At 39.7% G+C, this 23,284-nt stretch overlaps 1 protein-coding gene across 1 annotated transcript in view; it reads right to left on the bottom strand.

Annotated features, from left to right (window-relative positions):
• DLGAP1 (DLG associated protein 1) overlaps positions 1-22,203 on the bottom strand; it is a 232,579-nt gene extending 210,376 nt beyond the window's left edge. Inside the window, exon 1 of the mRNA XM_066579602.1 lies at positions 21,238-22,203. Within this exon, the coding sequence (XP_066435699.1) occupies positions 21,238-22,203 (966 nt within the window). The remainder of the gene's footprint in view (positions 1-21,237) is intronic.
• Between the last annotated feature and the right edge of the window lie 1,081 nt (positions 22,204-23,284).

Below are 23,284 nucleotides of genomic sequence, written 5' to 3'. Positions count from 1 at the left end.
TAATTCCAAAGATGTTGGAACAATGAATAATCTTCTCCCATTACATGTAAATAAATGCAATGAATTGCAGATTCTAAGACAGTTACTATGACAATTTACCACAACTGAGCAATGTTCCAGGTGATGATTGAGGGAAAGATTAAGGCCCAATGTCCACTTGTGGCTTTGATTTGCGGAACCCGCGCGGGAGATCCGCAAACCAAAGCCGCCCATAGGGATGCATTAGCATCCACAAACTAATTAAAAGTATTCGGATGCCATTTTCAGATCACACTCTGTAGGAGAAAATCGCAGCATGCTCCATTTTGGCCACGGATTCCGCAGGACGGCTTCCATTGAAGTCAATGGAAGGCGTCATATCCGCAGCACAGCCACAGCTGTCATTTTGGCTGTTCCGCGGATCCGTGGGAAAGCAGGACATAAAAAAAAACCCACTGCGCATGCGTTTGGCATGTTGCAGAAGAAAGAATATCCGGCCAGTGCACAGGAGATCTGCACTGGAGCCGGAGAGGTAAGAAAACCATTTTTCTCCCAATGTCTGCAGGCACTGCGGGATTCCAAAGTGGACATTGGGCCTTAGGCTGGATTCACACAGGGTGGATTTGCCGTGGAATTTCTATGTGGAAATTCGCTGCAGCGAATCCGCCTGCGGCCGCTAATCCCAGGTTTAGCCAGCCATGTGGACAGATTGTCAAAATCTCGTCCACACAGGGCGGCAAATCCATCACGGCAAAGCCGTCAGAAGCTGGCGGTGCGGATTCCCGGAACTATGGGAGAGCCGACTGCAACAGAAAAGCATGCGGCTAAGCCGCTCCAAAACCCGCGGCCAAGTGCAGCAGGTTTTGAAGCTGCACTTTCCCGACAGAAATCTCGCGTTTTTTTGCTGCAGCAAAACCGCAAGATTTCTTGCCGAGGCTACGACCCGTGTGACCCCAGCCTTAAATATTTCTCTTTCATTATGACTTTCATGTTTTCAGTTTTAGAAATGTTCCCTATATGTGGTAAATAAAGTTCTATTATAACATTCTATGTGGTAAATAAAGTTCTGGAGTTTAAAAGATTACAACAGCATTTTTTCATTAAAAAAGGGTATTTTATGTTTTTAAAGTTATACTATATAAATTTATACGAACATGTATTACAGTGTTCACAATTTCATTATCAGGCCTTAGTCAGACGGGTGTTTTTTCGCGCGATTTGCGCATCGCATGTCGCATGCGCATTCGCAAATCGCGTGACCGGCGGAGAAAAATCGCGGGAAAAATCTGCACCTAGCCGCGTTAATCGTCGCAGCAAAACGCCCGTCTGACCGGAGAAAAATCGCCGTGCGCATCAAAATGCGCATGAAACTTAGACTGACCGGCGAAAAAAATGATTTTGGTGTGCACATAAAATGCAAAACGCAGATAGGCGCGATCTGCGAATCGTCGTGTCCTATAATTTTTCTCATATCCGCATAAAAAGCGGACATGTGACCGATACCATAGCGAACCATTGGTTCCATATATGCGCAAATCGCATGCGCAAATCGCGCGAAAAAACGCCCGTCTGACTAAGGCCTCATTGTGTACTTTAGGCTTCACAAGTTGTGAAACTTTCAAATTAAAATGATCAACTTTCAGTAGATGTGGACTTTGTGGATCATTCTTTCCCCAAGCCCTTCATATGACTTTCTCACCGAAAAGAACCTTACTGGTAGTTAAGATTTAACCTTTATTTGATATCTTCTTAAAAGAACTGGTATGTACATACAACAAACAAAAATTTAATGCTTAAAATATAACTCCTTCTCTGATTTAGAGGAGATAGAAAAATTATATGCGATCAATGGTACTGTCCCTTCCAGAGTGTTTTCTCAGGGCCACAGAGCTATTTGATGCTCGTGTATTTTTTAGAACGCAATGGTCACAATGCCCTATTTATTATTCTTGCCTTGATTTTACTGTTCACTTTTGGACCAGGGTACCATTTAGATCCCATATATTCATAAGCGGTCACTCTGATACTTTATTTACTGTAGATAGTTAGAGCCAAGAGTAGCCGCTTAATTAATAAACCCACATGACAGGGGATGCTATTATGCATAAGACACCCTCCATCAGGTTATAATTTAAAGATCTGTCTAAACAACTCTCTCAGAAGTATCTAGAATTGATGATTTTGTTTGGTCACAGACACGTCAGATTTTTGTTCGTATCTGATCCTTATGGAGTAAACGTTATTTTTGTGGAGCTTAGTCCTTATCATCCATTATTTCCATCAACGCGTTTCTATGACACTCAACCAGTGTGTCACTTCATCAGGATGGATATATGTAGTTTAATCTGGCTTTGTTATAATTCTTTTAAGAAGATAATCAAATAAAGGTTACATTTTAACTACCAGTAAGGTTCTTTTCGGTGAGAAAATCATAAAAAAAGTTCTAAAGAACTTAAGCGCCTCAGTGACTTCTTCATATGACTTTAGTCCAATTCCTGGTGCTCAACTTTCTCTTTCTTCCCATAAAAGTCATTGGCAATATCGCTGTCTCTGTTGCTCCCTACTTCCATTTTGCAGCAGAATTGTGGCCAGGGGCATTACAGATACATTGAATCACATACACTGAAACTCAGTGCTGGCTTTGGGCAACAATATGACAGAGGCCTTGTACAACCCAAAGTACAGATAACATAATGAGGCAATAGTTATAATAATATGCTGCTTTACTTAATTCCTGGAGACCTTTTCATTTCTTTTTTTAACCCTTTAAGGACAAAACACAGTAACTTTATGGCACTTGGTCCTGGGATTTAATACCGTCTGATAGCAGAAAAATGGTGCAGGATTAAAGCTTCTGCTTCTGCAATTAAGTAGGAGCAGGTTGGGTCCTCGGCTATTAGACACAGCCAAGGACCAGCAGGAGAAGGGAGAAGCATTTTTAACTGCTTCTGCCTTCTCCTTTCTAGACTATGTAGTGCTCAATGAATGCTTTGTACTAAGGAGAGAAAGTGTAAGTGCTACTTCCACTATTGGACCCAGGGAGTACATAATACCTGGGTGGTCCCTGTCACAGTGGAACTGCAGGGTCCTAGCAGACCCATATCAACTCTGTTAGTGACTGATGTCTCTACAGGGGGATATTTTTCCCTCTAACTGGATGCCCGGCTACAGTGGAAAAGTATGAATTAAAAAAAAGATAATGTGAATGACCCCCACAGGTCCTATATGATGTCATGGGTGACATAGATGTTAAAAAAGTTACAAAAATGAGTTTAAAAAAAATACAGAATGAAAAAAATGTATACATAAAGAGGAAAGCAACCCACTGCTGACACCAACCAAAAACCGTCACCACATGTGTCCTGTAGTCCAAAACTATACAAATGATATATTAACAGATCCAAAATAAAATGAGGAATCCATTCCTGTACTATATTTTAGCATAAATAAACTAATTTATTATTTTTTTAAATCTTTTTTTAGCTTTTTACCCCTAATAAAACAAAATAATGGAAGAAAAGTCAATGAAAAAAGATATGAAAAAAATGCAGCAAAAGTAATTTTGGTAGCTGAAGAAAAAAAATAGGACAGTAAAACCACTACATGGGTAAAAATTAGAGACGAGCGAGTATACTCGCTAAGGCACATTACTCGAGCGAGTAGTGCCTTAGCCGAGTATCTCCCCGCTCATCTCTAAAGATTCAGGGGCCGGCGGGGGGCATGGAGCGGTGGGGAGATCTCTCTCTCCCTCTCTCCCGCCGCTCCCCCCTGCCCCCACCGCAACTCACCTGTCACCGGACCCCGAATCTTTAGAGACGAGCGGGGAGATACTCGGCTAAGGCACTACTCGCTCGAGTAATGTGCCTTAGCGAGTATACTCGCTCATCTCTAGTAAAAATCCCTAAAACGTGTCAGGTCCTTGAGGACCAAAACACGCTTGTCCTTAAGGAGTTAATCAGTAACCTACTGTATAAGCAGTGCTTTTGTTGGAAGAAAACTGGACTATTGTATAGAAGAATGTCTGCTTTAGAGCCTCCTTGGACTTTTACCTATGCTTTCTTTATATGTATGTTGTCAGTCTATTGATTCAACAAAAAGAACAAGTTGCAGTATATGTATAACTCACCCTGCAAGAAGCCAAGAAAGAGGTTGCACTCAGGAATTAAATTTCTGCCCACTGGAGAAAACCATAAGGACTTAAATAATACAGAAGAAAGAAACTGCTCATCTTGACTTTATGTGAAAATTCATTGGCCATGTATGTGGGATTTAACGGCCTCTAAAATGCCCACAAGGGAAGTTATTTGAGAGAATGCTAACTTGATTCAGTCCATTCCTTGTAATGTACAGCTGAAAAGGAATGCAACAAGAGAAGTGCAAATTTCTTGAAAGAAGCTGCAAGATATGTCAGCTACTTCAACAATCTGTCTCCTGCCCTTGACACAAAGGGGACTTTGAAATGTGAACGCAGGGCTCTGACTACAAAGCTAATGCACAGATTACAAAATAAAATTCTCTCATGTATCCTGCCAGTCACATGCATTGATCCTCATAAATATGCTTTAACAGGCCAAATGGAACACTTGCTAGCATGATGTGTGGCTCTAGTAACTGTTTCTAAGACTTACATTCTATGACAGCTGGTAGAAAGCCTACTCTAGAATATTAAAACTAATATATGAAGAAGAAAATGTGCACAGCAGTAGTACCCAATGCTACTTGACAATCCAAAGAACATAATATAACACTTCCTAGTACATTTCATGTACTTGTTGCTTGATGATGGCCTTATTCTTTATCAAAATACAAATATGGGCCCATATGCTTTAGTTCTACATTTTGATGTTTCATCTTACTAACGCCTCAAGGACATGGAATATTGCTAAGTTAGGATATATATTACAGGAATCCCAAATACTGTGCTCATACCCTGCTATAGGGCCATAATTTTAATCTTCAATTTTCTACACGGCGTGGTAATGCAGTACACAAGATGGCCTTTAAGGTGCATGAAAACAGGCAGACTTAGGATAATTAGCTGGGACAGCTGTATGGGTGTGGTTGGAGGAGTTAAAATGTCCAGCCATACGGCTGATCAGAGAGAACAGAATAGAGACAGCACAGAAAGATCTGAGGGAGGCTTCTGAGCCAGCTTCAGGAGCTACAAGCCTGTGTCTTTTGCGAGTCTGATAGGGAAGGACGCCCCCTAGACACCTTTGTTGGGTATAGTGGCAAGGACACCTTCTGTAAACCCAGAAGAAGAGTGAAGAAGCTCTCAGGACATGAAACGCAGAGGGGTAAATGAACTGTGTTGTATGAGAATTTTAATGTAGTGCGGAATGTACAATGTCTAGTCAGTGGTCAACCGACCAGGTTTTGTTTTGTGTCCGGGTGTATGTGCAGTTTGGAAATCGAGTGAACCATTGCTGTGTGCAATGAAGCTGGCAGACACCACAGATTTAAGGAAGTTTGGTTGTCCAGTGTCTACGTGTGAGTGGTGCAATCCATGTTAGGTGAAGAAGATGGTGATCCTATTTGGTGACTAATCCCCAAATTATCACAATGGGTACAGTTTTTTTAATGCATTCTAGGAAATCATGGCCTGCACAATCACATGTATTACAGAAGTAATCTCCTCTAAAAGCATTGCTTCTAGGAGATAATGTAATGTTGCATGAAAGCACCATATGGTGGCATACAGAATTTCTGTGCATCAGTACTTATAACTAGTATTGTTCGTCGTGATCAGCTGGTAGATGAAATCAGATTGATTTTTGCTAAATCCCATTGGATCGGTTCAACCCAATTTTTGTAAAATCGGCTATTTTCTATAGTGTTGAGAAAACCCTTTTCTTCTTCACAAAGCTTTACTGTGTAAGTAAGAGCTGTGATTGGATCGAGCGCCAGCCAATCACAGCTGGCACTCAATCATTCACAGCCAATCAAGCTGCTTTAGAATTTTCCCCATTGTCATCTCCCTGCTCAGCTTTCAAATCCCCTGCTGTCAGCGTCGTAAGTAAGCGCTGTGATTGGATCGAGTTCCGGCTGTGATTGGCTGGCGCTCAATCCAATCACACTGCTTACTTACACAGTGCTGACAAAGCCAAGCAAAGAGGACGGCGGGGAATAACAACGGAGAGAATTCAAGCAGCTTGTCCTACAGACATAGACGCCGGCTGGGAGGTGAGTATGGAGGGTTTTTTTTACCCAGTATATACTCGAGTATAGCTCGGCTTATACTCAAGTCAATAAGTTTTCCCAGTTTTTTTGTGGTGAAACTTATTGTCTCGGCTTATATTCGGGTCAGCTAATACTCGAGTATATACGGTATGTGCTATATAAATAAAGGTCATCATTATTAAGAAACTCACAGAGGTTATGTTTGGCCAAATTTGAACCTGGGACCCCCAGACAACAGCACTAACCACTGAGCCACTATGCTTTTCCCTCTGCCTTTTTCCAATTCCTCCTCCTGTGTAGTATATATGTGCTATATAAATAAAGGCCATTAGTATTAATAAACAGAGACAGTCCTTGGTCAGATTTGAACCCATGGTCCCAGTGCTGCAAGACAACACCGCTAACAACTCTTTGCTAGCCTTAAAAGCCACTTTGCTTTTTCCTCTTTCTGTGTAATATGTATGTATGTGTTATATAAATGAAGGTAATTATTATGAAACTCAAAGAGAACATACTGAGGTTTTCCTTGGCCAGATTTGAACCTGGGATCCTAGTGCTGCTAGGCAACAGCACCGAGCCACTGTGCTTTTTGCTCTTCTCTTTTTTTCCTCCTCCTGTGTAATAAATTTGTGCTGTATAAATAAAGGTGATTATTATTAAGAAACCCACAGTGAACATATAAAAACCAAGGACAACCTCTGTATGTTCTCTGTGGGTTTCAAAATAATAATGGCTTTTATTTATATAGTACATAAGTGGAGGAATTGTAAACTAAAGTAAGGAAAAGCTCAGCGTTTAGTGCTTTTGCCTTCCAGCACTGGAGTCTCAGGTTCAGGTCAGGCCAAGGGAAACATCTGCATAGAGAGAATCTAGATTTGGAGCCCCAAAAAAGATTATTACGAAGAGGAAACCCATACTGATATTCTCCTTGGCAAGATGTGAGCCTAAGACCTGAGGGCTGCAAGGCAACATTGCTAACCACTGAGCCACCATAGAAGAGGATATGGCTGCATTAGAGAGCTTCGGGAGGGCAAGTTAGTGAACCCGATTTTTACTTACATTCACTTTAATCGGAATTGGGTCTTCCAGATTTCTAATTATTTTTTTAAAATTGGGCCAATCCGGACCCAAACTGATTATTTCAATAATTGTTCATCACTACTCATAAGCACTACATGTGCCAAAGTATAGTGTCAAGGAAAAGTCCTTACTTTGTATTAGCTGTAAGGTAATAGCTGTGAGAGGCTTATTGGGCAGAAGAGTTGCTTGGGTTGGCCATTGCTTGCCTAGTGATAGTACATACAGTATCTAATTTGAGGGCCATAAAAGTTCAAGGGAAGTCTAGAAGGACTTGTAAACCAGTGTTATTCCTACTGTGGAAATACTGCTTATTACATATGTTTAATACAATCAATACATTTTTTTAGTTTCTACACATGTAGGGTAAATCGTGCCATTCCATGTGTTAGAACTTGAAACAATGGTACAAGATTTGAAATAATGTTCGAAATAAAGGACATTGGCAGTACAATTTAGATGATTTAAGCCCTGAAATAATCTACATGGCCTAATGAAAATTTTGTGAGATGTGTGTGACTTTTACAAGGCTAAAATGATGAAGAATATCTAATATTACGTATCCATAGAAACAGTCAACGTGGTACAGTTTGTTTCCATGATTACAGATTTTGAGCACCAAATATTGGCTGATGGTAGGGAATAGCAAAATATAATATGAAAATAATAAGTACACTGAACTTCTGGGATTTAGAGTCTTACCCTAGTGATAGATTGAAACTGCCTACACAATTTTATCTATCCAATGTGATTGGACTAATCACTATGACAGCTCAATATGCTGAAATAGTTAATTCATTCTTGGTTCCAAGTCATGGCATTGTCCGGCTCTGTGGGTCGTGGAATTCTTAAAGAAACTCACATTGTTTAATTACTCTGGGAAACATTGATGTTACATATTGTAATACCATTTCAACCAGCATAACATAGACATGTTCGAATAAGGGATATCGTTTTGCAATCTAGCCAAGTAAAAAGGTGTGTAACAAGGATGCCAATACTCTCCTGCCAACTGAAATACAAACCCTGAAGATGTCACAAGGAATTCTGCAGATTAAACATAATGCAGTTATGATGTCACATGCCTATCGCTGCCTATAGACTATAAATGTCCGGGTGGCCGATGCATGGTATGGAAGGGAAAACTACCGGTCAGGAAGTGGTTAAACAAGCCTTACGGGGAATGTATCACTTACATTTTTTTACTAATTAAAACAAGATAGTGAAATATTTTCCATTTTTTTCTAATCTGTTTTTATTTTCCAATTGTAGATTTTTTTTATATTTATTGACTGTACTTTGCTATTGGGACCGCCGTCTTACTGGAACTGCTTTTAACAGCATTAAGGGATGTTTCACAGTAGAAATCTTGTGACATTTACAGAATGGACAGTAAGGGACCCATTGATTTCTATGGGAGAATGTCCTAGGCATAGTAAATAATCTGTGACTGCCACCTATTGCAAATGGTTAATCCTGCAGAATCCTTATACAAGTGATTACCTCTCATTGTAATGGGACCTGAATTGATAATAAAGGTTCTTAAACACAGGATGACTGTAGGGCGCTTAAGTGTTGATCACTCAGTGAATGGAGGTGAATCAGGCTAAAGATCGCTTCCAGCTGCCCACTTCTATTCACAGTAAGCAGGCAGTCGTTCATAGATGAACGACTGCCTGTTTACAAAGGCACATCGTCATTTGATTTTTATGTCTGCACAAACCAAACGGCGAATGATAAGCAAATAAATTATCGTTCATCACTCTTTATTTTTACTGAGCGATATCATTCAGATTTGCATTATATCAGAGAATCTGAACGATAATCACTCAGTGTAAAAGGGTCCTAAGATGACTGTCGAAAAGTTTTCTCTACAGATCAGAAAGTTTCTGGCTATTATTATGCTTAGTGGTAAGTGTGAAAATGTAGGATTTTAGGAATTTTTTTTAAAATACAGGTCATGACATAGAAAATTAAGAAAAAGAAAACACCAAAAATTCTTTAAATATCTTTAAAATAAAAATTTGGTGTATACAATTGGTCGCTTTCTGACGACGCAATCTCTTTAAAATCTGCTCAAAACGTAAAAACTCAAGTATGATTCTTCATGTAGTGTCTTGTTAATATAGACTCATAGTGTTCAGGGAGTAGAGCTATGGGGATTTTCCCAAGGTTATTACTTTATGGCTTGTAGTATTCTATCTCCAATAAAATAGTAGATTTGCAGTACTAAGGAGTCAAAATGTCGACCACTGGAGACCCTTAGCTCTCTAATATGAATGATCTCATGATGGCATCTTCCGAGTATGATAAGAGAGAGGGTTGAGTGATATAAAGGGATTAATCGAGGTTTTGAGTGTAATGAGGCCTTAAAGTCTTATAAACCTAAAATCTTTTCTCTCTACAATTACATCTCATTTGAAATAATATTCACTTCGAACTTTATGTTTTATTACTGAATGTCGATAATCCTCAATGTCAGAAACCAGTTTGTCTCAGGCCTCATTTTCAGGAAATCAAATGTAATTTACCAGTTCTGCATAATTATGATAAGGTAAATATTATATCAACTGAGGAGACGCGTCTGCTCCTGCTGTCGAGTGCCATACAGAATACAGATGTAGCATCATTTTGACTCTTCGTACGATTGCAAGTGATCTAATTATCTATCTGTACCAATCCCGTTTTTTTTTTTTAATATAATATAGAAAACTAGAATTGTATTGGCTATGCTAACTAAAGTCATACTTCATACCTAAAGTTATCATATTAAATGGCAGCTTGTAACACATAAGCCAAAACCTATGTAATGTTCTACATTCTGCAGAGATAACCTGTAGCTCCACATTGTTTATGAACATAAAAAAACTGCAATACCATTAAATATCTAAACATTTATGTGTACTATTTGCTTAGTACAGGCAATGTAGCTGGGATTTGCTGTCAGACAACACTTGAAGACCTAAAAAGCTTCCTCTAGTATCAAGTACCATAAACATAGAATATAAAGACATTGTACAACAGCACTGTATAACAATGAGGCTTACAATTAGATGCTTCACATCTCAAATATAGATTAGGTTACATATAAAAGACAAGCTTAATTAACATGAAAACTAGATTGTTATATCATTAAACAATTCTGTATAGTGTTAAAATACATTCAACTTCTAGAAAGCAGACATAATAACTTTCCATCAGGTGAGACAATGAACATTATACTTTGAGAGTACATGGTAACTATTATCCATCATTATTAACCATCCACAAATTTAGTCCACAATGTCACATAAGTAAGCAAGTGCAAAACTGATGGCAGCTGACAAAATGCTAAAAAATGTAAAAAAAAGTATAATATGATAAATCCGACAGCAATGTCACAAGAGAATGCTAACATTAACTTCAGTGGCATCAATGTAGTCAGAGTATCTCACACCCAGGACGAACATTTAATATTATGCATGCGTAGGAATTTGCATTGACTTACCTTCCGTCTTGAATATGCAAACAAGCATTCCTTATGATAAATTATATTCATCATCTCTTCAGCTGTAGGCAGCAAAAAAGATCTAGATTTTTCTCATCGTTCTGCCATTTCAAAGTGGGTGACTATAGCAGTAAACACAGGGACTGGAGGGGAGTGTTTAACAATCACATAACACTATATTTGTAACTTAAGCTTTCTTTTAGCATGCAAATAATTAATGAAATGAGATCACAGAACGAGAGAACAATGCTTAATGACTGCTCAGTACTGACTGTCTAACACATGTAATTTAGTGTCCTCGCCAGTTATTACTCAACCTTAACTTGTTAGATGTTACGGCCAAAAACAAAACGAGGACTGTATCATTTTCCTGATTCCCCGGCTTCTCCTTATATATCGAAATTGCCTGTTTTTTTTTTGTTTTTTTTGAATAATAGCTCAATGGATTCCAACCTTCAGGAGCAATGTCAATAATCATTCACTGGCATGCAGAGAAGGTTGAATATTCCTCAGTCTTCGAAAGTAGAAGACTCAGCGTGTAATTCTGCTTCATTGCCACAGAAACCAGTTTGTGATAAATAGGGCAGACTCACACAAAGAAAAGAAACAAATAACCAAATCTAAATAAATCAGTGAATGTAGCGAAAAAGAAAATGATTGCCGACTTACAAAAGTGTCACAGCGAGAGGCAACAAAAGTTCAGATGTTGTAAACATCTATATGTGCTGGAATCGGAGTAGTGAGTGTGGCCTCCTTCCATGAAAATCTTAACCAAAGGGTTCAATTTCTCAGAAAAAAACGTTGCCCATTCCATACTAAATGGTTAGGTCATGGTTTTCAATAACAGGGTGGTTTTTTTTAATAAAACATATTTATGTTAGAAATTAGAGATGAGCGAGTGTACTCGGTTCGGGTGTTTTTGCACTCGAGCACCGCTTTTTCCAAGTAACTGACTACTCGGACAAAAAGATTCGGGGGCGCCGGGGGGCGGCGTGGTGGAGCAGGGGGTAGCAGTGGGGAACAGGGGGGAGCTCTCTCTCTCCCCCCCCCACTCCCCTCTGCAACCCCCGGCTCATCCCCGGCGCCCCCCGAATCTTTTCGTCCGAGTAGTCAGTTACTCGGAAAAAGTGGTGCTCGAGTGCAAAAACACGCGAACCGAGTACGCTCGCTGATCTCTATTAGAAATATTTTAAACATTTAATTTTTATATTAATTTTTGGAAATCTGAATTCTTGTAGTTTTTGTGACTGGGCACTTAACATAGACTGACACTTTATTTTGTGGAGATCATTTTTCTATTTTCTCTGTACTCTGTTGGCAAGGCTAGAGCTCATCTCATTATCATCAAAAGAATTACAATTGACTCCATTGTTTACCCCATTACGTCATTCCATCATGCAATTTGGCATTTTCCCAGAAAAAAATAGTGCAACACGCTGTGCAATTTCATCCAGCATTGTTTTATGGATCTGTGCCAGTGGCTCCAAACGGAGCCACCAATGCAGATGTGAACAGAGCCTGAGACTGATTAAGAAAACTAAGACTTTCTAAAGTGTTGTAGCAAGTGCAGTACACAGAAGTGCCTGTAAGGGTCTTGTGAACACGCAGACTGAGTCCTAATTAGAAGGGACAGCTCTATGGGTGTGGTTGGAGCAGTTAAAACCTGAAGCCACACTGCTGCTGAGAGCTACTCCCTGAGACAGATAGCTGAGAAGGAGCTGAGAGGGCTGCAAGCCTGAAGTCTGGTGCGGTGGGAATACCTCGACAGGGCAGGATGCCCCCTAGATTGACACTTTGGTTGGGTACGGTATCATGGACATTGTTAAGATGTATAGTGGTGCTAGGCTACTTTGTTAGGGAAAATTGTAATCCTATGTGGGTGAGCAGCCAGACGGCTAGGATTTATGTTATTTAACGCATGTGTATACTGTGACTAAAACAACAGTGTGAAGATTGTTATCTATTATTGCTGCCAAAATAAATGGACTACCTGCGTTTATGACCAAATCTGGAGAGGACCTGGGTTATTGAGGTGCGACCACCCATCTAGGTGGAGGAAAGATGCCAATCCTGAGTAGTGACTAATCCCCTATTGTCAGTGTCAATACATTTTCTAAAACATTCATTCCAATTGTGCTGTGGAGATCCTTTTATGTGGCATGTCTTTGAAGGCTTACAAAGGTAAAATGTAAAATGAGTGTAGCAAAAAACAGAAAATCCTGAGGAAACCCTGCTGCAGTCTGCAGGAGAACTTTGTGAGTAAAACAATAGCATAAGCACAGGGTCAAATCTCTGCAAAACAAGGAGCGATGAATTAAAATAACATTACTGGCACTTTCCTCACAAACTCCAGCTGTAATCGCTGGCAAAGATGAATCAACTAAATACTGAGTTGAAGGTTGATGAACATTTACACAATCCATGTTTATTGTAACAAGGGTAGATCACTTTATGGAGATACACATGCATGCACTGAAGTCCTTCTCCACTGAAGTCTATGGTAGTTATGGGTACAGCCAAGTCCCTGAGTCCTTTAGACTTCAAAAGAGAATGCTACACTCATGAGCGGCCACCTTTGTATAGGTATATATTAGCTAGGAACTTTGTTTGCCTCATAGTCAGTAATGTTAATGCTGTGAACAGACTGCATTTATCGCAACCTGAAGCACTTGTTAAAAAGTCGTACTGTACATTGATTTGAAGGAATGCTGCCATCCTATAGGGGGTGCTGCAGAGGTATTGTTCCATCTTCCTTATTTGCCTCTTGAGAGGTCCATCTTCCATTTTACACAGATATACAGTGGATATAAAAAGTCTACACACCCCTGTAAAATGTTAAAAAATCTGACAAAGATGAGTCATTTCCGGTTTACTTCCACCTCCAATCCCGTTATGTGTATAATTTAATTGAAAAACAAGCTGAAATCTTTTAGGGTGGCGAAAAAAATCCTAAAATAATGCACTTGTATAAATATACATACCCTAAAACTAATACTTTGTTGATATACTCTTTAACTTTATGACAGACACCTACCCAAAAAGAAGGAATGCTATCATTATGGCACAATCTTTACACACTCTTCCTTGCAAAAGCGCTCCAAATCCGTCAGATTGCGAAGACATCTCATGTGTAGAACTTGGCTAGCAGCACCCCAGCCTTAACGAATGCCTATCCTTTGTTTTGGATTTGACTTGGATATATGGTTTCAAGAGTCTTTAAAATATATTTAATTACAGCATTTTGCTTTCTCGTTCATTAAAATGCTTGCTGAAAGTTCCTGCATACAGCTTCTGCAGTGTTTCTATAAAAATCTGTATTAGGTCTCGGACTGGACTTGGAGCGTACAGGGCTTCATATCAGTCAATGTGGCAAGACATGGCATGTTCTATTCTGATGTGGTTTGCGGATGAGACTTACCCATTCAAGTCAATAGGGATACAAAAAACAGACAGCACTTAGCTGTTTTCCGTGTGCTGTCTTGTTTTTCTTAAGAGATGTAGAAAAAAGTAATAATTGTGCCTGTTTCAGTTTCTTTTTGCATATGTGAGAAACAGATGGCATACGAAAGTTAAAAAAAATGGACACATGGACAGCATATGGATGGTACAAAGAACTGCGCATGGATAGAAAAACATCCGTACTCTGTAGACTTAACATGGGCACGTTTTTTAAATTCCAGTGTGCACCTAGCTTAATAGTGCTGTGTTTCTTATTTCTGTGTTGTGAACCCCCTGAGGTCTTCCACATCCTTAGATGAGGTCTAAAATTGCAAGTATTTGTGAACAATTTGTATCATTATTATTTATTATATTAACCCATTAATGACATGCCCCTTTTTATTTTATTTTTTGGTTTTTCCTTGCCACTTTCAAAAAAATCATCTCTTTTATTTATCCATCGACGCAACTGTCTGAGAGCGTATTCTTTGTGGAACAAGTTGTATTTTTCCACGGTTCCATCTAATGATGTACTGAAAAACTTGTAAAAAGTTTTTAAGTGGAGCAAAATGGAAAAAAATTGGAATTCTGCCATCTTTGGGAGCAAAAATGTGGCAAAAATGACATAACAACATTATTCTATGGGTCAAACAATTACTACGATACCAAATTTATAACGTTTTTTTTTGCTGTACTATTTAAAAAAAATAAAATATCCTTGGAAAAAAATAAAATTGTTTTCTGCCACCATCTTCTGACAGCCATCATTTTTTTAATTTTTTTGGCAACATCGTTGTGTGAGGATTCGTTTTTTTGCGGGAAATCCTGTATTTTCTATTGGTACTATTTTGGAGTACATAAGACTTTTAGATAGCTTTTTAGTACAATTTTTCTTTGGTGACCAAAACGCGCCACCATGGACAATGGTAGAATACCATATAGTTACAAGGCCATGCGTGTACCCCACCCCAAGAGTATGAGCGTGGCCCAAAATAAACTTTATCAAGAAAACAGAATAAACATAGAAGTACATGGATTTCAATGAGAGCCGTGCCTGCAGTTACAAGCGCCAGCCACTACACAGAGGTAGGCTAGGAGGCTTCTGCTGCTTCTGCTCTGACCTCTGTGTTATTGCGGCACTTAACAGCATACGCCCGCTCAGCTGATCGGTCGGGGTCCCGAGCGACGGACCCCAGACGATCAACTATTAATGACCTATCCTGAGGATAGAGAACAAAGATAACACGGCAGCATCAATAGGTGCAAAAAGTTGTTAAAAACTTTATTCTCCCATAGCAGAAAAAATGACAGCTACATTTCGACCTTTGTTCTGGATTTACTCTGCGAATATTTCTCATATTCCACTGCGGCTTTTGCATTCCTGTGGTCCTACCCAGATTGGGAGTTAAAGTGTGCTGCTGATAACCATTTCTCTATTTTGCCTATCCTGAGGATAGATCATCAATAGTATTCTCCCTAGAGAACCCCCTTAACTTCTCCTCTCTGTTTGGGTCAAATCTTACAACTGATTTTTCTCCCTCTTCCACCAAACTAATTTTCTTTTAATTTTATGTATATGTTCAGTATTGATAACAATACAATATTTCAGTAACTTTGACCAAAAATCCTGATGGAGGTGCCAAGTCATTCTAATTTACGCGACAGCTCAAGAAAAACAGTATTCCTCAACACTAGTGAGCCTCAGATATGCTACAAAGTGCTGAAATTTGATGAAGCTTGTCAAGCTGCAGGATACTGCGCAAACACGTTTGAGAGATAGGAAAAGCGTCCAACGAAACATCCTCATTATTCATTCAACATTATGAGATTGAAGGAATTTGCAATGTTGTTTGAGTGATATCATACAAGGCCGTCCGAAGAGAATGAAGAAAACACTAAGGATATTCTTCAATGGCGAGCTGCTGTGAGCAAGACATTCCTGTTAAACTTGCTATGAAATCAAATCAACAGATGGCATGTGAAGGACCCAGTCAAAGTGTGTGCAATAACTGGAATTATAGCACATCTAGTAAATGCCTCAACAATTCATGCCACCTTTAAGCTATCCGCCCAAAAGGATGGCCGAATTACTGGTATGTCACCACTGATTGAAGACTATTTACACGTTGCAAGACAACAATGGAAAGACATAGAGTTCATCAGAATCGATGAAATATCTACCAGCATTGTCTCTTACAAGTAGCAGATTGAGGAATCAAAGTAGCCCTAGAATAAAGTTAAAAAGTGACTCAAATCAGCAGTAAGTAGGCGCGAAAAAGTAGGCAGGGGCCAAAAAAAGAAAACAATGCTACCAGCAGCAAAAAAAGGGATTAGAAGCGGAGAAGCCTACATGGCTTGCATAGCTCACCGCAGCAAATTTACTATGAAGCATAGAACATGCTAGAACTTGAGACATAGATTAAGGTGCCACCTATTTCTAACCTATCACACCTCAATTACATAAATGAACATCATAGACTGGCTTGTCTTTAGCTTCTATGACAGATAGTTATGTGACCTGCGCCTGCATGGTCCCTGTGTTGACAGACAGCTAAGTTCTCGCTGTAATAGCCGAGATCAGCAACACTGATTCCTGTCATTTAACTTCCCAGATGCCATGGTCAATAGCGACCATGGCACATAGGTGGTTAGACAGAAAGAGAGAGAGGACCAATACTATCAATAATATCACTATATAAAGGCGAAATAATACTGTCACAGCTGACCACAAATTACCACACAGTGACTGCATAATACAAACACCCTATCACTGAATAAAGACAACTACAACGATCAATACTACCAATAAGAATACTATGTAAGGGCCAAATAATACCGCCACATTACCACATATTACTCCACATAGTGACTGCATAATATCATCACATAGTGATTAATAGCAACATACTGTCACTGAAAATCCACTACAGCGATACGTATTACCAATTATAATACTATACGAAGGCCAAATAATACCGCCAGATCATGAGCACATAATACGACCAGTGTTGTTAAAGAAAAACATTATTAGCCTGATAGAGTGATCACATTGCAGTATATACTACATCTACACAGGCACTCTGCAGACCATATAAATAATTACATTATCTTTACTTCCAGTGATAACAGGTGGCGTCTCTTTGACTGGAGTCATTCAGTTTTCCTTTTTCTTCATCTGGCCCAAACTACTATAAAGACGTCTCCTGCTCACAAATTTATCTTTGTAGAATTTGATACAGACATATTTGACTCCTCAATGTTCCAGGGACTTTGCTTTGTTTTTGAAACTACTACATAATCTCCCCATTCATGATGACCCAGATAGTAATAATGCCACCTGAGGTGACCCACACAGTAATAGTATCCCCCTTTTTGGGCTCCATATACGCCCCCCCACAGCAAGTTCCACTTTTCATGCCACACACAGTAAAAGTTCCAACACACAATAATAATACTCTTCTTATGCCCCCACTCTGTAATAATGTCCCAATCAGTAATAATCCCCCTGACAGGCCCCCATTCAGTAATAATGCCTCATATGGATTCCCACGTAGTAATAATGCCCCATGCAGGCTCCCACTCATTAATAATGCCCCACATAGGCCCCCATTCAATAATAATGCTCCCTTTATGCCCTACACAGTAAAAATGACTCAAATTGGCCCACACTTAGTAATAATGCCTCATATAGGCCTTTATCAAGTAATACTGCCTCATATAGGCCTCTATCCAGTAATAATGTCCCTCACAGGCCCCCACTCAGTAATAATGCCTTATATCGACCTCCACTTAATAATAATGCCTTATATAGACCTCCACTCAGTAATAATGCCCTATATAAGCCACACTGAGCAATAATACCCCCACTAAGTAATAAGTCAATTACGACTCCCATTAAAGTCAATGGGAGTAAAAACTGGGTTTATGAATTTACCCTCCAGAAGGTCTCCAATGCAGCCAAAGCCCACCAAATTGCATGGAACATATCCACACATCAGGAGAACACTGTGCTCCTCCCAAAAATGGGTCAAAATAGTGTACAGTGGTGTGGGAGTCAATCGTAGCGCATAGGTGTCACTGAAAACAAAAGAAGGCCCACATAGGGTCTCCTAGATTAAAAATTGCACCAAGGAAGACAGCAGGTGTGCTAGTCATTTTAAAAGCAATGTCATAAAGTTTGCAAAGGGCAAATTTACCAGTTGAACAGAAGAAGCAGAATAAGGAAAGCAGCAGTTCCACTGGTAGCATCAGCACCTTGAGGGGGGGGGGGGGGGCACAGTGGGTTCCTCCTGGAAACATGAGATCTGTAGTTCTGTATTTCTATATTGACATAATTTTTATTTGAGGGGAAGTAGGAGGAGGAAACATGGTGGGGGCAGAAATAGAGCAGCAGCACCACCTGCAGCAACAGCACCTTGGGGGCACAGTGGGTCTTTGATATAAAACGATGCTCCGTCATATGTGAGTAAAAATTGACAGCATACTAACTAATCAGTGGGATCTGACATGGGGCTGCAGAAGTCAGGTGAAATCTGCATCTGGTTCATTTATATAAATGTCAGGTGATTTACATTGTCTGTGGACAGGCGGATGTGTCTGTCAGCTATCACACCCCAGCTGTGCTGAACACCCTTTCTGATAGCACACTGGAAGTGGGGCATACAATCACCTATAAAGCTTGTTGTGTAAGCTCTGCTCACTCGCCCAGCTTAGACACCCAGAAGTCAAAGGGGTCAATGTCTGAGTACATCCTCACGGGAGCTGACATACTCTTGGACCATCATGGATAAGTGCTGGCTGAGACTGTCAGTCCTAACCTGTGTTTCACTGCAGGCTGTGACAGGCTGAAAAGTAATGCTACACCTCTATTAGACTTCCCCTGCAATCGGTGGTGCTGCTGCTGTGATGGCTTCCTGATCGTCCACCATAAGCCGCAGATGCTGTGCTCATTCTGCCTAAGAGTCTGTCCCAGCAGTGCTGCATTTTGAGGTTCTTCTCAACAGCTGAAATGAGATTTGCCATTTCGGCCTTCTATCGGGGTTCAAGGAGACTGGCCACCCAATAAAGATCTGACATTTTGATGTGGGCTACACAACGGTCCTTCTGCAAGCACTGCAGCATAAAAGCACTCACATTCCTCATAGTGCCTAAAGGTGATGGCCCACATTGCTTAGGGTCAGGCCTATGAGTGCTATTCGGCTGGTCTTGCCATTCATGCAGAATATCTGGGGTTAGTGATGGATAGAAGGAACATTGCTTAGCCCTACTGTAATATTTCTCTGTAGAATAGGGGTGTGTAAAATTCTTATATTTTGACATCACTGTGCCTATTGCCGTACTGTTATGTCACTTTGGTGATTACCCCTGTGTTGTGACATTCCTATGTTTAGTATCCTTCTGGTAGGATATCATGTGCACTAGCCAACATCCATGACATAGGCCCAAGAACTATAAGTTATGTCTTTGCCAAAAACATTCTTGATTGTGCTTCAAATTATTTTATTACCAAAATGCATATGTTAAAAACTATTTTAAAGACAATTCCAGGCTTTTACTATTGATGACCTATTCTCATGATAGGTCATCAAGAGTTGATTCACGGAGATCCGCCGCTTTGGAAAGCGGACAATCAGCTGATCCTCCGGTCCTCTGTCTGTGTGGTGGGGCAAGAGATCATCATTGGTGCTCAGGGCCAAAAGTGTAATAGAAAGGCTTCACTCCCATTGAAATCAACCTGACCACCAAATATGATGTCTGGTTCCACTGCAGTGACAGAGGGCAGGAGGATCAGCTGATTGGCAGCAATACTAAACAGATGACCCCACCAATCAACAATTCATGACCCATCCTGAGTATAGGTAATTTATAGTAAAAGACTGGAATACCTATTTAATGCAACTGAGTCTTGTTTCATTTAATACATTGTTAAGAATATTCATTATGATTGGGTCAGGTGTTTTGTTTTATGGAAGCTTTTAAAGTAGGGTGAAAACCTTCAAAAAAGACCTGGTAAATCTACATATTGCTACATGCTATTTTGTTGCAGCTTTGTTATGATTGCAGTTCAGATTTTTTGTAAAAAAAAAAAACAGTTCTAGGAAGTGTTCCTAGAATGGTTTCTATGGAAAACTGTACTTGCCGTACCTCACAGTATCGTGGTTTGCAGTACTGTGGTTTTTTCCTCTGAAGTCAATGGGGATATAATACAGAAAAAACTAAACAAATAGGTTCTGTTGCATTAACAAGAACACAGAAAGTCCTGAAAATGGGTCTTTCAAATGAAAAACATGAATGAGATCTTTACAAATTTCATTAACATTTATGTAACTTCTGAATGGTGAAGTTTTAAAATGCCATAACTTGTAAATAGCAGTGTAAAGTAAGGTTTTAAAGGCAACCTTAGAAAGGTACATTACCAAAATCTTACAGTGGGACCAAAAAAATCAAACCAGTTTGGAATTTTCCTTAAAACAATGTGTGCAGTGTGACCTTGCTGTTGTGTTACTCACTTCCAACACTCTACTGACTGTATGATTGCAAGACGTAGATTGCAGATGGAAGAGGGTATGATTGCAGGATCAGACTACACACATTTTGTTTGCAGTCTGTTACCATGGAGACATATAAATCTGCATAGGAGCTTTATACACAAAACAGTAGTATTTTAAATCAAGCCTATTTGCAAAATGCACATATTCTTTAATACTAAATCAGTGATAATTACGGTATATAACCTTAGAAACCACTTTGCATTTATAATCAGTAAATAACATATGCTATAAATCACATGTGAAACTCAACTGAATATCATTTCTGTCCTTCCACCTGTGCATGGTTCTACTGCTCATTGAGTCATAGACAGAGGTTATTGTTATATTATAGACTTTTTAATATAGCAATAACCTATTATAAAGTCTATAATATAGCAATACCCACTGTCCATAACTCAAGGTGGAAGAAATACTATGCACAGGTGGAAGAAAATAAACTATATTCGGCCTGCGGGCCATGAGTTTGACACCCCTGTTATAAATGATCAAGAAACAGTGACTAAAAACAAGACATAGTAAGCCTACCTGCAAATACTGGCATGACCTCTCTTGTTGGCATGAGTCAGACTTTACTAATGCTTGGTCCATATTAATTGCAGGTTTCTGGTAAACTTCCCGTGCCCTGCTTACTGTGAGTGTAGATGCCCAAGAACTTTTCTTTAACATCTGGCTGTCCAAACTTACAGGTAAACTCACAGGTAAGTTTGTACAAGTGTTGCATTTCACATCGTTATTGCTTCTTGATGACTTTAATGCATGTTCACTAATTGTATTATATGCTTCCATAAAGTATTGAGAAGCGGAGCGATCAGGGCATCTCCCCATAGTCATGACAGTAGTGGGAGCATGGTACACGCAAACATCATTGTCTAAGTTATCCTGTGAGCCCCACCACCCCGAAATATTTGTTCTAGGCTTCAGTTCAGCTCTCCTCTCTTTGCTTTTACTTCGCTTGCCATATCTCACAGTTTGCATTTCTTCTGGACTCGCTTTGCTTCCATTAGAATTTCCTTTCGTTGGTCCTTCAAGGGAATGTGATTTTGTGAATAGTTTCTGAACAGAATGAACCAAATGTCGTATCCTACCAGGACTGTCACTGCGGTGTTCCACTGCACTCCTTTTGTATTGCAAGGTGTGATATCCATCCCGATTGATAGGAATCTGCCTTTCAAATTGATCCAAGAGGTTGGTAGGAAGCCGGTTTCCTTTTCCAACAGTTCCATGGGGTACTAGAGCACATTCATCTTTAAGCTCATGGTGTGAACTGTAATGTCTCCTCGGAAATGTACTACTGGCAATCTGGTCCCCATAGGGCATTATGCATTCTACTGGATAAGAGTTCCTTTGAGCATAGTAAGGATGATCCGCAGGATGAGGATCTACTGGGTTTAACAAATATGGCTTTCTATCTGTATGGTGAGGGAGGGTCTCACATACTGAATCACATACAACCCCATGGTGATGGCTACGGCTGCTTGATAATCCTTTCATAGTTGAGCTGAAAGATGTTCCAAAGTCATTGACTATTTATTGTAGCCAGAGGTCAGGTTCTGAACCAAGGCCTATAAAAGAATAAACATGTTAGGAACATTTAAATGATTAACATGTTACAAGAAAGTAAAAAATAAAATCCTCCTAAGGGCGCCCACCCACTGGCGTTTGCGATTTTCGTGCGTGAAAAACGCCGCGTTTTCGCGGCTTTTCCATTAATTTCCATTGACTTTCATGGGTGCATTAGGAGAAAAATAAGGACACATATGCAACTGACAGTTCCTATGTTAAAAAACGCAACGCAACGCAAAAAAAAAATGCCAGTGGACAGGAGTACATTCAATTCTAATTGCTCTTGAGAAAAAACGCAAAACGCAAAGAAAAAAAAATCGCCAGTGGGTGGGCGCCCTTAGGCTCTAAGATTAGTTTTTGGATTAGCACACAGAATAATTATGGCATACATTCCTTAATTAACACATCGCTAGTGAGCATAGTCATCATATCTTGTCAGTTTCATCTTTCCATTGCCCATTTTACTTGACTTCTGTAGACTTTATACACTTTTTAATGGAAATGTTATGAAAAGGCTCCATCACAAATGCAAAAGACATGGAACTTTAGGGCCATTTTCCACTGAATGATAGTTATTCAGATTCTCGTTGCGTTACAGCAGTCTGAACCATAATCATTCAGTGTAAATGCCGGCAGCAACTCACTGACGAACAATTATAATTTGTTTGTCATTAAGTTTCTGCAGGCATAAAAATGTAATGATGATCGGCCTATGTAAACAGGCAATCATTCATCTATGAACGACTGCCTGTTTACTGTGAATGGAGGCAGTCAGCCGAAACAATCTCCAGCCCGCTCCACCTTCATTCACTTAGTGACCCTCGCTCAGCTATGAAGGCACAGAAACAATTACTTCTGGGACGACTGTCTGGCACTAAAGCTCCTGAAAGTTGTCCCACGTAAAAAAGGCTCTTAGAATATTATAATTATTGTAAGCAGAGGCTTAATAATAGGGAATGAAGAAGTTGTGGTCATACCCAGGTCCTGCAGCCTGTGAGGACCCAAAAGA

This window comes from Eleutherodactylus coqui, chromosome 9 (assembly GCF_035609145.1).
Source record: "Eleutherodactylus coqui strain aEleCoq1 chromosome 9, aEleCoq1.hap1, whole genome shotgun sequence".
NCBI lineage: Eukaryota > Metazoa > Chordata > Amphibia > Anura > Eleutherodactylidae > Eleutherodactylus > Eleutherodactylus coqui.
This window is presented reverse-complemented; position numbering and strand designations above follow the sequence as displayed.